The 14514-nt window shown below is 49.4% G+C and overlaps 1 protein-coding gene across 2 annotated transcripts in view; it reads right to left on the reverse strand.

Annotated features, from left to right (window-relative positions):
- Nucleotides 1-12653: 12653 nt before the first annotated feature.
- The window catches only part of DHFR (dihydrofolate reductase), a 54843-nt gene continuing 52982 nt past the window's right edge, over nt 12654-14514 (reverse strand). For both annotated transcript variants that reach the window (XM_078617347.1, XM_078617346.1), the window contains exon 7: nt 12654-13754. In XM_078617347.1, coding sequence (XP_078473473.1) covers nt 13661-13754 — 94 coding nt within the window. In that variant the 3' untranslated portion in view covers nt 12654-13660. The remainder of the gene's footprint in view (nt 13755-14514) is intronic.

Consider the following 14514-nt stretch of genomic DNA (forward strand, 5'->3'; position numbering starts at 1 on the left):
GACTAACGGTGTACCTCAAATATGCATCTAGAATTACACCATTACAGCCTGCTTCCTGGTTCTTTCGGTAAAATCACGTAGAAGGGAAGTAATAAAGTAATAAAAATAAAACATAATAAAATAATTCTCACGACGTTTCGGCCACAACGCAAGCAGCCGTCCTCAGGTGAAGACCAGGTCTGTCGGGGAGACAGCGTCATTCAGAATTATTTTATTGTTTTATTTTTATTATTTTATTACTTCCCTTCTACGTGACTTTACCGAAAGAACCAAGAAAGATGAATCCCTGCAGTCACGAAAGCTTTAAATCGAGATTACAGCCTTGTTTTCACCAGTACACCGACACACGTTTTACGCAAATTGTAAGACTCGCGCTTATAACAGATACGAACCAAGGCCGATTATTTGCCCAGCAAAGCGTCACCGAGTCTCAAGACTCATGATGAGGTCGGGTCCAGCTACGTTTGGAATATTTGGCCAACTGGATTGATGAGACAGAGAGAGAGAGAGAGTTGTGGCTTCAACAGCGTGGCAGGAGACCAGAGAATCCCCTACTCGGGAACGAGCGGCTGGTCACAACCCAGCACCACCTGGCCACCGTCCAGCAGCCTCCACGCCTACGACACCTGACAAGCCACCGCCCATTCACATTAAGGCCTCACCAGGTTTAAAACATGTATATAACAACACCTGATTAGCTTCTGCGATCTGCCGAGATCGAACTGCAATTGTCGGCGGTTCCCCCATGTCAACACGGAACGTTGGAACAGAAACGCCGCTCCGACGTTTGGTGCATCAACTTGGGCGGTGTTTCACTGGGGCGGCGGTGGTGGCGGTGGTGGCGGCGGTGGTGGTGGCGGTGGTGGCGACGGTGGTGGCGGTGGCGGCGGCGGTGGCGGTGGTGGCGGCGGTGTTGGTGGTGGTGGAGGTGGTGGCGGTGGCGGCGGTGGTGGTGGCGGTGGTGGTGGTGGCGGTGGTGGTGGCGGTGGCGGCGGTGGTGGTGTTGGTGGTGGTGGCGGTGGTGGCGGTGGTGGTGGCGGTGGCGGCGGTGGTGGTGGTGGCGGTGGTGGCGGTGGTGGTGGCGGTGGCGGCGGTGGTGGTGGTGGCGGTGGCGGCTGCGGCGTCGTCCGTTCGCCATCAAGGCGATTCATTGTTGCGCGCGAGCACCCCAATCGCACACCGACGCACACGCCACCCACAAATCGTTGCCCGGCTGTCTTAAATAACGCGCGTGGGCGAGTGCTGCCCGCTCAGCGAGCTCCCGTTAAAGGGGCACCGCGAAGTCGCGCCACGTTTCATTCTCGTCCAAGCCAAACACGCAGAGGCGCTAACGCCCAGATGCTCGGGATGAACCGTCCGTTGTTCGCGCCGGGCGCTGTGAGCGAGCGGCTATCGAGGTCGTCGCACCGCCCCCCCTCCACCCCCCTTTTCCCTCTACTGATATTTGCCCATCGCTCTCGGTATGTATTTAAGGCCGAGTTGACCTAGGGGTGGCCCGGCATGTTCGGATCGCACGATAACCCGCGCCGCTGATGTTGCTCGCCGCGTCTTGGAAACACTAAGCCGGGTAACCAATATTATAAAACTGCTGCACGTAAGAGTACCGCATAGCATTGCATCGCCCCCTCATTCGACCATACAATTGTACAAAGTGCTGCCGTGATCGAGCACCGATTCCAAAAAATCCAGCTCCGCCCGCTAGCCGATGAGAGGGTAGAACCAGTAGCCACGACCGGCCGTCTTTGTCTCCCCAGGAACACGACCCGGCTGCCAGCGGGGCACGCATGACCACACTCCAAGTTTAACTCGTACCCTGCCCACCTGGAAATCTGCACGCCAGCTGTGAGCCCTTGTTGCTGCTGCTGCTGCTGATGATGACGACGATTGTGCCTTGCTCTTGCTGGCGTCGTTCCCTTACTGGTTCTTGTGCCTCCTGTGCAGCTGCCGGTGCTGTGCTCACAGTGCTGCCGTTGTGATATGCTGGTGCCGGCTGATGATGGTTACTTGCTTTGCAATTCTGCTGATGATGACGGTGGCGGCGGTGGTGATACGGCGCTTAAATTCTGCTGCCGCTGTTACTGATAACGATGGTGACGGTGACCGGCTGTTCAATAACACTGCTGCTGATGATGGTTCTGGTTGGTAGAAATTCCTGCCCCTGGCATCCCTTACTCGTGACAATAATCTTGGCTGTAGCCGATGCGTACAGCCGGTCGGTGGCTTACCTGCGACGGTGTGAACTGCTGGTCTTGCAATAGCCAGGCTGTGCGGGTTGGAACGATGTTGCCTAAGTATCGCTGCTCTCAAGTCAGAGGGTAATTGTTGCCGCTGTTGCTGTTGCAGACGATAACGCTGTTGTTTGCTGGCTTGCGATTGCTGCTGCTATTTTGGTGTTGCTGCTGATGAATAATGCTTCCACTGCTGCTGTCGTTATTTATAATGATGCTTGTGATGATGATTAATGCTGCTGATGATGAATACGAATGTCACTATTGTTGAGCGTTGATGACTTGCTGCTACCGGTCATGCGCTGTTTATGAATGTAATGTAATTGTTTGCTGCTGACGATTTAAGCTACTGCTTCTGCTGCCTACTGCTGCTGATGATTTAAGCTTCTGCTGCGAGTGCTGTTGGTGGTGGCCAGACCTCCCTCTGCACAGCTCCTTCTCGTCACCACTGGTCCCTTCTCACGTGAACGCACACGGCACTCATGAGGATGGGAGCTTAGGGAGAGGTGAGAGCGACGGAGAGAGGGGGAGAGGGAGGGTGGGTGGGAGAGAGATTGGGAAAGAGGGGGAGGAGGGAAGGAGGGAGGATGGAGGAGAGGTGGAGAGAGTGGGAGGGAAATTGAGAGAGGGAGGGATTGAGACGGATGAAGACGTGGAGAGGTGGAGAGAGAAAGGGAGGGAGCCGATGAGAGGGATGGCGAGAGGGAGGGATGGAGTGATTGAGAGATGGGGATAGAGGAGGACGAGATGGGGGCGTGGGGGGAGCTGCGGGCGACAGGTTTCTATTTAAAGACAAAATATAAAAAAAACCCTACACACACACAGACAAAGATACACACCGACACAGACACGCAGACGCACGGGCACACGCGCACGCACGCAATACGAGTTAAATAAAGAAATAACGAGCGCACTGCGCAGAGCTGCGTGCTCATTGCAGATCAGAATTCTCGTGTTGAAAAAAAAAATCAGCGACAGTTTTGGTGAGCCTCGTTCACCGGAAGACGTCTCCCTTCCGAACCAGAAGACAATATCCACGTTGCTAGATATAGACAGGATATATATATAGATGTGCTATCTATTTATAGATAATTATCACAGCACGGGGAAGGCCCTGATGCAGCAGCGGAGTGGTAAAGGGGCTACACGTGCATGTACGTGCATGTACGTGCACGTATGTTCATTAACGTTCACGCGAAAACAGCCGGAATCTGCGCGTGGGAATGCTGCTTCTGCTGTTGCTGCTGCAGGCTGCAGGCTGGAGTGGATTGGGGCAAACAGCTCTCTCTCTCTAAGCGCTGCAGCGAGCCTGACCCTGCTGACGAGACGCCTCGTGTCAAAAACAGGGGCAGAGTTGAGCCCGTACGTGGATTCAACGCGGCTGAGATTAGGGGGCTGTGCGGCTGATGGGTTCCGTCAGAACTGCTTCGGTGATCATCTTCTTGGTTCTTTCGGTAAAGTCACGTAGAATGGAAATAATGAAATAATAATAATAAAACATAATAAAATAATTCTCAAGACGTTTCGGCCACAACGCAAGCAGCCGTCCTCAGGTGAAGACCAGGTATGTCAGAAAGACAGCCTGTTCTTCACCTGAGGACGGCTGCTTGCGTTGTGGCCGAAACGTCGTGAGAATTATTTTATTATGTTTTATTATTATTTTATTATTTCCATTCTACGTGACTTTACCGAAAGAACCAAGAGGATTAATCCCTGCAGTCACGAAAGCTTTAAATCGAAAAATGCTTTGGTGATGTTGCGTGTTCTCGCGGAGGGACGGGGATGTGATGGAGAGATCGCCCAAATGGACCTACGCAGCAGCGTGACTCTCTCCTCTGCGGGGGTTTTGGTTGTTCCGCGATGTCGTTCGTCGTTCGGCGTGATGTGCCGACGTTTCGCCCCGCGTGCTGGAGAGCTCTTTCAGGAATTTAACTGTGTGTTTCTGAACTTGTTCAGCCGGTTTCCCGAAATATTGTTTTCTCTCTTCAGGCAATGAATAGTTCACTTCCTGGAGAAGCTCCCGGCACGCGCAAGCGGAACGTCGGACATCGTGCCGAATTACGCGCGCGGGGTAATGACGCAAAGCCACACTGGAGAGCCGCCGCAGACCCACGCGTAAGCAATCCCGGGGATAGTCTGTCCACCGCCATAGGACTGTCGAATTTCCATCACTGGCCCCGGTCCGTTTGAGACGGGGGGAGTGGTACGTGGTGAGTGTTGTACCGCATGCACAGCCGCGTTGTCAATCCACTGCTGGATGAAGGCCTCACCGTGGCGGCCACGAGGGGTTGTTCCGACCATACTTCACCACGCTGGTCAGTGCGGGTCGGTGAAGGCTGTGCGGTACCACAATGATCACGTGGTCGTCTCGGGCGGTGTTCATTATAATGTGGGAGAACAATTTAATGATACCCCTAGAAAATGCAAATGAAACGGCAGCGAACCTTTCGAGCAAATGATGGCACCGTGGGTCACCGTGACCTACAATTATGCTACACAGTGAAACACAACAGGTAAATAGTTTATTTTATTTTGCCAATATGTTTAAAAAAAAAAGATTTATAATGACCACAGACGCTATAGACACAGATGATGCCGTGGTTGTAACAGCAACGTTGGAGTTTCAATCCAGATGTCGTCGGATCGATTCCATCTCACGGTGCGGTCGCTGAAACAGTGGGGAGAAGATTCTAGATTTGAAGTTTTTGTGACTGCAAGGATCCATACTCTTGGTTCTTTCGGTAAAGTCACGTAGGTAAAGAAAATAATAAATAAAAATAAGTCAAATTAAATCACGTTTCGATTGCGACTCTTCCACTTTAGTATACATTTTCTTGCTGTGGTGTTCACACCTGATGCTGATTGCTTGTGTTGCAATCGAAACGTCGTGATTAAATTAAATTTATTTGATCTTTTATTTATTATTTTCTTCACCTACGTGACTTTACCGAAAGAACCAAGAGTATAGTGGGGGAAGAGTTTCTCAATCCCCCCCCCTCCACGCTTCCATACCCAGCAGTAGACGTGGGGTCACCACAGGCAATCACGCGCTATCGGCAGCTCGTGTGTGGTGGGGTCAAGTGTGGGTACTCCCACCTCTGACAAGAAGTAGGGCGAACGTGGAAGGGGAATCGTTGGGCAACGTGCCCTCTTAAGGGGCGCTCTCTGCAACGTCATCTCCGGGTTGAGATTCTTTCGCCAGCGATGGCGTGAGCAAGAAATTGCAGGGCTGCGCATTTTGTAACGTTCATTGGCCGTTAGGAAACACGCTGAGGGAGATGCACGCGTTTGACAAGGCGCGTTCTGAAATTCCAAAATAAAACACATTCCTGCGGAGGGAGCTGGTAGGAACGTTGGGTTGCTCGGTCAATGGCCAGGGTCAACGGCGGCGTGGTGTATTCCGCAAATATGGCCGACTGTGAGCGCGGGCTCAAGCCGGCGTGAGTAGGTTAAACGTTGAGTTTTATAAGGGCACCACGGGGTGACCAGCCCCTCCTCACCCAGCCCCACCCCTCCTACCCCCCACCCAGCCCCACCACACCCTCCCCTCCCCACCCTCCTCTCTCCACCCAGCCCGACCCCTCCCATTTTTGGATGCACGACGGACGGACATAATAATCCCCTGTGGGCTGGTGGAACCAGGTAGTTCCTACCAGTAAAATGCAAGGTATCTAAATATGCTTGATATTGACGGGTACTTTGGATTGACATGTCAAAGTCAGTGGTTCTGGGTTCCTCCTTTCTGCTTCTCTTATTAGGGTGCCGCGGTGGCGAGATGTTAACTACCTCGCCTGGCATACAGGATGGTCGTCGGTTCGATCCTGAGCCCTTTGATGCCTGCTGTATATTTGGAGTTGGCATGTTCTCCCCGTGGATTTTTCTCTTGCGTCCTCCGGTTTTCCCCTCCACGTTAAGGATCAACATCACGCGTTTGAGTATTTGGCTGCTATAGATGTCCACACCATAAACCACTTCGTTGGGCTATAATTTGTGGCCAGGTCACTTCTGAAAACTACTTTTATATCTGAGTGGGCCCTACCTGGTACAATAAATAAGTAGTATTTAAAAAAAACTTTTTTTAAACACGTTTTATTGAAATGTACCGTACAAGTAATGGAAGAACTCCACGACTCCAGGAAGTGGCCCCGAAGCTTGCCATAACGTAAGAGACCGTGGTCATTTACGGCCAACGTTAGTTGAGCGTGGACAATTAGACCCAAGCCGAAACATAACATATAAAAAAAATAATGTTTAAAAATGTATTTTTTTATTTTTAATGATAGAATATAGTCTTGTCATCAGTATGACATAAGTATACCAAATTTGCAGTCGATACCACATTGTGAACTTGGTAAAAATTGAGTTACAAGATTTGAGGATACAACAACAGACAGAGTGAGTTAAATAAAAGCGTGTGGTCGACTATTCCACGTTAACCAGATGTCGTGGAAGAGAGAATCCGTCGGGAGGAAAGAGTCTTTGGTATATCGCTGACAATTTGGACACCGAAGGAGGGTGGCAGTTTCCGAAATTAACGAAAACACCGAAGCGAGACGCAGCATGCATAAAAACTCAGTGAATTTCAGCCCCCCCCCAACCCCCCCCCCCCCCCCCGTGTATGACAACGAGAACATCGTTCTATTTCACGGAGTTGGATTGGTGGGAGACTCGTAAGAGGCTTTAGAAAATGAGCGTTGTTCTCTATCTCCCCCACAGCTCCAGATTATTTTTGTGTTCAGCCATCAACCACCGTATTTCAAAAGCGAACTCGCAGGTAAAATAGGCACTCGCGAAGCAAAGGATGAACCCCACACACCGTATATCTGATGAACGGCACGGGACACGCGACAGCGGTGGTAGTAATAATACATATCTAATTTTACACCTCCGCTCCGTGATTGTGATGGTAATGTCGGTGCTGACGTGTTTTGTCTATTTAAGCAGATAATTGTATGCACGATACGGGGAGGGGTGGCCACGAGAGGGATACGCTCGACAATGTACACATACAAAACAAGCAGCAAGTCATTAACATGTGGGCTTATATTAGTGCGAGACGCGTCCAGGGTGACAACACCAAATATATAATCAAAGGACGGAATAGATGAAAGCCATTTGAGGGTTGGAACGGACGGAATCAAATGACGCGGCTTGTACCACGTGGGGGGGCCCGCATCTCCAAATGCGTCCCGCGGTGGATTAGCTGCGAGCAGACGGATCGATGTCGGATGGGTGGGTCGATGTCCCTTTCTTTAACCAGGTGGGATCTCGCCGAGACTCATAACGCCATTGGTTGAGCCCCTTTATTTGGGCACGTTGAGATGACCGCCCATCATCGAGGTCCTTTATTTACGTGGGAAGGCGGCATGATTGCGAGTGGCGCCGTCGAGATTTCGTCTCACGAATCTCGACGGTGAATTGTCACGATAAAAAAGAGGGCATAATGCTACAAGAGTAAAATAAAAAATGATTGCCTCTAGTGTCTGCAGTAAACCCATTACATATAACACGTACGAGTTGAAACACATTGATTCCGACACAAATTAATGCGCGTCCGTGAACTTACGAATCAATATTAATTGATGAATGTATGCAGGGTCGTCCCTGGGGGTGGAGGGGGTGCGGGGTCCACTCGACACCTTCAAACTAACCCGGAAGTATACCATTTGACACTGCGATGTCAAAGCGCGGGGCGCCCCCCAAAGTGTGGGGCGCGGGGCGGTCACCCCCAATTCGCCGTACCCTCTGAATTTACGTATCGTTAAACCTCTACTGAACAATGGAACGGTCGGTGCACTGTGCTCGGACCCGAATTTCCATTCCGGGCCACTGCGAACATCAGTGTCGAGTGAAATCCACCTAACGGATAATAGCCATTGCGATTAAATCTGGTCAAACAACCCCCGTGAACGACGAGGTATGGGAGAGGGACTGCATCAAACATCCAGCACTGGATTGGACGCAAACACATTTTAGCCGTGTTTTGTAAATTGCTTTCAGGTATAGTGAGTGGCCGGTTACATAAACCAAAGTGGAAATGTTCCATTGGCTATTCGAGCTGCATTGTGACACAACAAAGCGATCTTCTCTCTTCGAGATTCACGACTTGATAGATGAAGAAAAAAAACGGTCAAAACGCATTTGCCTCGGAGATTCGCCCCGCTGATTGTTTTGTTGATGCCTCTCCTTCCCCAATTTGATTGCAACTATGCCATCGGCATCGCGTCATGCGACGAGACGACGAGACGAGTCCGTTCGGGAACGCTTTGCTATCGGCAAAACCAGCAAGTCCCCGAATCACCTTCTCAAATCTTCATTTTCGAACGACTATTTTTTTATCCACCCACCAGGGGACGCACTTTCCCACGACTCCCTCTTTTTAACAAACATTTCGTCGCGTGGCTGTCAATGTTTTAATTTCTCAGAGCCAAATGTATCCAAATGACAGTGTCAATACCGTATAATTACAATAACTATTGTTGTGTGTGAAGTCGCCTTAGTAACCGAGCTACCGACTTCAACTTTAAATTTCGATTTAAAGCTTTCGTGACTGCAAGGATTCATATTCTTGGTTCTTTCGGTAAAGTCACGTTAGAAGGGAAATAATAACAAATTTAACAATCAAATTCTCACGTTTAGATTGCAACACAAGCAATCGAAACGTGGTGAGAATTGTATTGTTTTATTCTCACGACGTTTCGATTGCTTGTGTTGCAATCGAAACGTCGTCAGAATTGTATTGTTTTATTTCCCTTTAACTTTAAACTCAACGCGTTTATCAAAAAACGCGTTACTGTCGAACGAGTCGTATTACTTGTGGCCGTGCAGCACTGCCCAACGCAGTATCGTTAAATATTTAGTTTCATCATCAGTGGTTACGCGCGTTAACCCGACTTAACCACGGGTGGCTGAAATGTGGATAGTCGAGTGCTAGATATTAGTCAATAATACCGCTCCTCGAGCTGCCATGAAGAGGAGCCATTGCTCAAAACATCGGACAACTGTAAAAAAAATTCTGTTGTGAGACTGAATAGTGGTGACTTTTTGGGGTGTTTTTTAAATTTAAAAGTTAAAACAAAAGCTGCAACTAAAACACACTCCTTGCAAGGAGATTCACACCCTAGATCTTTCGTGGCCAATGAGGTAAGACACTTAACTGTTTATTCAAGGTCTTTGTGCGTGTTAGACAAAATACCTTGAATTGCGATAACCAATACAGTGAATGCAGTAAACATCGCCACACCGTTAAATCATTTTGCAGCACGATCAGTGAGTGGCAGGACAGCACAATGTCGCATATCCCACTCGCTCGCCGAGGAATGTAAAAAGGTCGGATTCATGAACATCTCCCGAGAATGATGGTTACACCACCACAACAACAACCGCCATTCGCCACTAAGTGGCGGTGACGTCACCACGGCGCTTGTGCCAGGCCATGTGCACCTTGAGGTCACGTGAAGTGTCGAACGCCCGCTGGCAGGAGGTCACGGGGCAGACCCAGGTGCCACGGGTCGACTGACTGAGATGACCACAACACCACCACCACAATTACCGCAGTGGGCGCGAGTGATTCATTGGTCCGGGCGGTTATGTGACAGTTGGAAAGGCGACACGACCATGCAAATATATTTATTTGATAACCATCCCACGTAATATTCCAAAATATGTTCATATGTACCACCATCACCGAGTTACCGTCACCACCAACATACTCATGGCAGGCACAGCAAAGTAACGTTCCAATGTTAATAGGTTTCCCCCTATTTTCTGGCAACAAAACAGGCGTTAAGATGTTAAAACACCAAACTGAAACCTTTTACAAGGAATCATGTCCGCATTAACCACAATGCTTGTGGTCAGAATGCAAACAAAAAACGGACTATTTGTATTCTGACCACAAGCATTCTGGTTAATGCAGGCATGATTCCTTGTAAAAGGTTTCAGTTTGGTGTTTTAACATCTTAACACCTGTTTTGTTGCCAGAAAAAAGGGAAAAAACCCATCATTATATTTTGGTACTGGCAAAGGAGATCCCACGATATAACGTTCCAATGTTTGATATTCATTGCTCTCCGTTTGTTTTTTCTTCTTCCACTTAACAAAGAGGTGACCTCATACTAGCGTGACCTTGCACGAGTTAACTGGTTTAAGGCTATGATGACTGCCCATGAAAGGTGGTGTCAGTGCCACGTTTTAGTTAAGTGTGTTGGATCAACACTGTTGTCGAGGAAATGGTGCTCGAATGATCGAAGCTGTAAGATTATAAGTCAGGAAGATATCATTCACTGGAACCACCAGTGGATCAATGATGTTAAAGGGTCGAAGTTAGAATTCGAGACGAGTACAACTCAACTCCACCACCACTGCTAGCCATATAAAAACTCAGTCCCCACTACCAACAGCAATATTTTTTTACCAGGGTCCCACATACACAGAATTAGAAACGTGGGGCACAGGACACCTGATAATTGCAAACATGTAACACAATGATCACAGACAGCTCTTATACCTACTCTTTGCTTCTTTCGGTAAAGTCACGTAGGTGAAAAAAAATGTTTTCTTGCTGTGGTTGTCACACCTGATGATGATTGCTTGTGTTGCAATCGAAACGTCGTGATTTATTCATATTCTTTATTTTATTTTGTATTTTTTCACCTACGTGACTTCACCGAAAGAACCAAAGAGCATGGATCCTTGCAGTCACGAAAACTTCAAATCTAGAATGAGCTCTTATACACGTGCATAAAATAAAAAATAAACAATCCCATTCCACTGCCGCGTCAACTGCGCCTGCATTGCTCGCGTCATTCCGTTACCGCGGATGTCACCCGTATTCTCCATGCCTCTCTACCCGGTTTCTCTCAACAACAGCCACACACTAAGCCGGTCTAAGGGGGGTTGGAATGTAGATTGGACTAGCCGTACTGCCTCGATAGTGTACCACCTGCCATTGGTCAAACAAATAAACAACAAAACAATACAAGCGAATTAAGTGACCGCCATTGACAGTGCCGTACAATCACACTGCCCTGTGACAAAACATCGCTTAGCAGGCCACCGAGTTCTCGGGAAATGGACAATTAAGACGATTTTTTTATTCTGCAACCTAAACCGGCGTTGGCAGGCGTATCACGTGATCAAAGGCCGCTGCTGCCCCGTGGCACGACTGCACATCAAAAGAGCCGGCGGCGAACTGTCGCTTGTCCTCTGGAGGGTGTACACAGATGAGGGTGCAGCGCTGCAATTGCCTGCCCATGCCACTGCAGGCGGAAGGGCCTCTGCGACATGGAGCTCTTTGAGAAGCCATCGTCGCGGGTAGCTTGGCCTCCACTTCGGTGCTGGCAAGCGATTTTTTTTACGTTGCATAATGAACGGGATACAGCGGATCCATTCATTTGTCCTGTCGATCGCATCCGGAGTGGCGAGCCCATTTTATACTGCTGGCTGCACAGAGGCGGTTGGGGGAGTTGGGTTTAAGACACTTGTCCCCCGTTGTTTCATGCTTCGATTACGGCCACGGGAACATCTAATAGGGCGACCCCTGTAGGTTGCAAGTCCAGTGCGCCGACTGTCACCGGTCACCCCGCCCTCGGCAGCGTCCATGAGGCTGCGAAGGGCAGTGCAATCTATTACGATCTATCGTGGAGGAGGCTCGTGAAGGACGCTGCCACTGGTCATTTGGAGGCAGTCGCCCTCCAAAAACAATGGAGGGCAGAGGAGCGACGCTCACAACGATGAGCGGGAGCGCCGGGTGGATAAAATGGCACAGTTGGGGGCACAGGTGGTGCATCTGCCAGTCGTCATCTCAGTCAGCCAACCCATGGCACCTGGGTCTGTCCCGTGACCTCCTGCCAGCGAGCCTTTGACACTTCACGTGGCCTTAAAGTGCACCTGGCCTGGCACAGGCGCCGTGGTGACGTCGCCGTCACTTAGTGGCGAATCGTGGGTATTGGTAATCTATCAGAGAAGGCAGCTGCAGTGTGGTGACAGCTGCATGAGTCATGTCAACATTCACCCATGGATAGAACAGCTGCCCCATTCATTATGCGACATTTACAAACATTGCACTGCCATAGGTTACAGAATTGTTGCAAGTCTCTAAATCTTATTCAGTATTGTTCAGAAGAATGTCTTTTGTCGACTACTATACGGTCAACTGCCGATTCTGGGGTAAAGCAGCGGTGACTCAGATAAAACAAAAGTGGAGATGATGCAAAACATTTGTGAATTAGATAAAAAATGGTGTAAATATAACGCGTAGGCTTTATTATGATTAATAATTGTGGCCAGAAAAAAATTCTGGTAACTGCCTGGTGATGCTAGACATGACTGTCTGTGAAAACTGCGCAACCCAATTGTTAAATATTGTCAGATTTCTCTCCAACACCACTGGAGGTGCTGCCGAAGCGAAAATAAGTTGGCACGTTTGGTCACGCGACGTCTTTATTAATTGGCTGCGTTGGGTGGAGGAGGGTTCACGACGCACATTTTACTCACGCAGTGATCCGACCCAAAAATCAACTGTGAATCTTAAAAGGACGTTGACGATCTTTTTCCTAGAACACGTAATCGCCATTGGAACCTCATTTGCCAGTAAAAAATATGATAATTGTTTTTGTACCCTTCTCTCTGGCAACAAAACTGACACCTTTTTTACAAGGAGTCATGTTTGCATAGACCACAATACCTGCAGTCATAATGCAAACAAAAAACATAACTTTGATAATGTATGCACTGTCCTTGAAGTCGAGTGTGGACCAATCAACTTCAAGGACAGTGCATACATTATCAGAGTTATGTTTTTTGTTTGCATTATGACTGCAGGTATTGTGGTCTATGCAAACATGACTCCTTGTAAAAAAGGTGCCAGTTTTGTTGCCAGATAAAAGGGTAAAAAAACAATTATCAACACGTAATCGGTTTGATAGCTTATTAAAGTCATCGGCTTGCTTGGCCGGCACGTTTATGGTCACGTGAGCAACCGAGTCACCAACCCTCGACGAGTGAGGAGCAGCGAATAAAATTAACCTCGCCCCCTCGATTACTCTGCCACCGGGTTAACCTGCGCAAGCCGGCACACGCACAATCGACAGTTCTTCTTCTTCCGTATGGCTGCTGATGTAGATGCGGAGCAACAACAACGATTTCACATTGAGGTGGTCAAAGCCAGATAATCGGCGTCAGGAGCAGCGGAGTGTATCGCCGTGACGTCTCCTTTGTATTTGTGGGTCGCGAGTCGCGTCGTTGTACATTGTGCGGTCAGTTAACTCGACTGTGCATGAGTGTTGTTTCCTGTTTTGGCGGTGTTAACGATGAAGATGGCCTTTCATCACCACGCGTCAACCGCAATCCGGTCACAAAACGGCGACGAGATGAGCCCGGGCCTCTTGCCGGCACAGGCAACGGTGACGTCGTCGTGGTAACTGGGCGACTCACGCATCGGCCTTGCCGTCCACCGCCTCGTAAACCTCGAAGTGGAAACGGAATCCCTCGTTCTCGTGCATTCCCTCGGGAACGCCAGGAAACCTGCACACGTGAGCAGAAACCATCCCCCCCCCACACACACGGGTGAAGAGCGGGACGGACACGGCGCGGACAAACATCCCCAACGCTCACCGTGGCCTTCGATGTTGCGCCGCGTGTCGTTCGGCAAGAAGAAGAAGAAGCGGCTCCCGGCACGTGGAGCCATTGTGATTGTTGTCAGCAATCTAACGATCAGGCACGGAATGATTTATCCCCAAGGCAGGGACCGGAGAGACGCCGGCACAGACAAAACAACAGAGGATTCTTCTGCTGCGGTGCTTCCCTGTCCTGCCGGCCATACAAACCCACCATTTATAGCAACCCGTAATGCAGAGTGATCATCCTTCAGAGTGGTCATTGCGCAGGCCCAAGCCTGTTTCAATAGCTTCCATAGATCTGATGATCCCATCACACTCCGGGTGATTAGGTGACGGGGCCGCAGAAAAATAACCGAACGTAAAATAAATAAAAACGCGGGCAACGTGTTTGCCCGCGTTTTGTGTCAGCGAGCACCTATTTTGACGGCACCACAACACAAGCGGTCGATTGAGACCGGCACAATTTTTTTTATCACAACCGGCAACAGCATCACGTTCCCGACAGCGGAGCAACCGATTTCAGTCTGAGTCGACCTAGCGGAGAGTCTAAGCCAAATTTAGATAACCCCCGCCCCCCCACACACAGCAGGACAGCTCGCACGCACGCGCATGCATTAATACGCGTGCGCAGGGCGCGTACGTCAATAGCCGGCTATTTATAACCC

The sequence above is a fragment of the Lampetra planeri genome, chromosome 53 (genome assembly GCF_965212315.1).
Source record: "Lampetra planeri chromosome 53, kcLamPlan1.2.h2, whole genome shotgun sequence".
In the NCBI taxonomy this organism is placed as follows: Eukaryota; Metazoa; Chordata; class Hyperoartia; order Petromyzontiformes; family Petromyzontidae; genus Lampetra; species Lampetra planeri.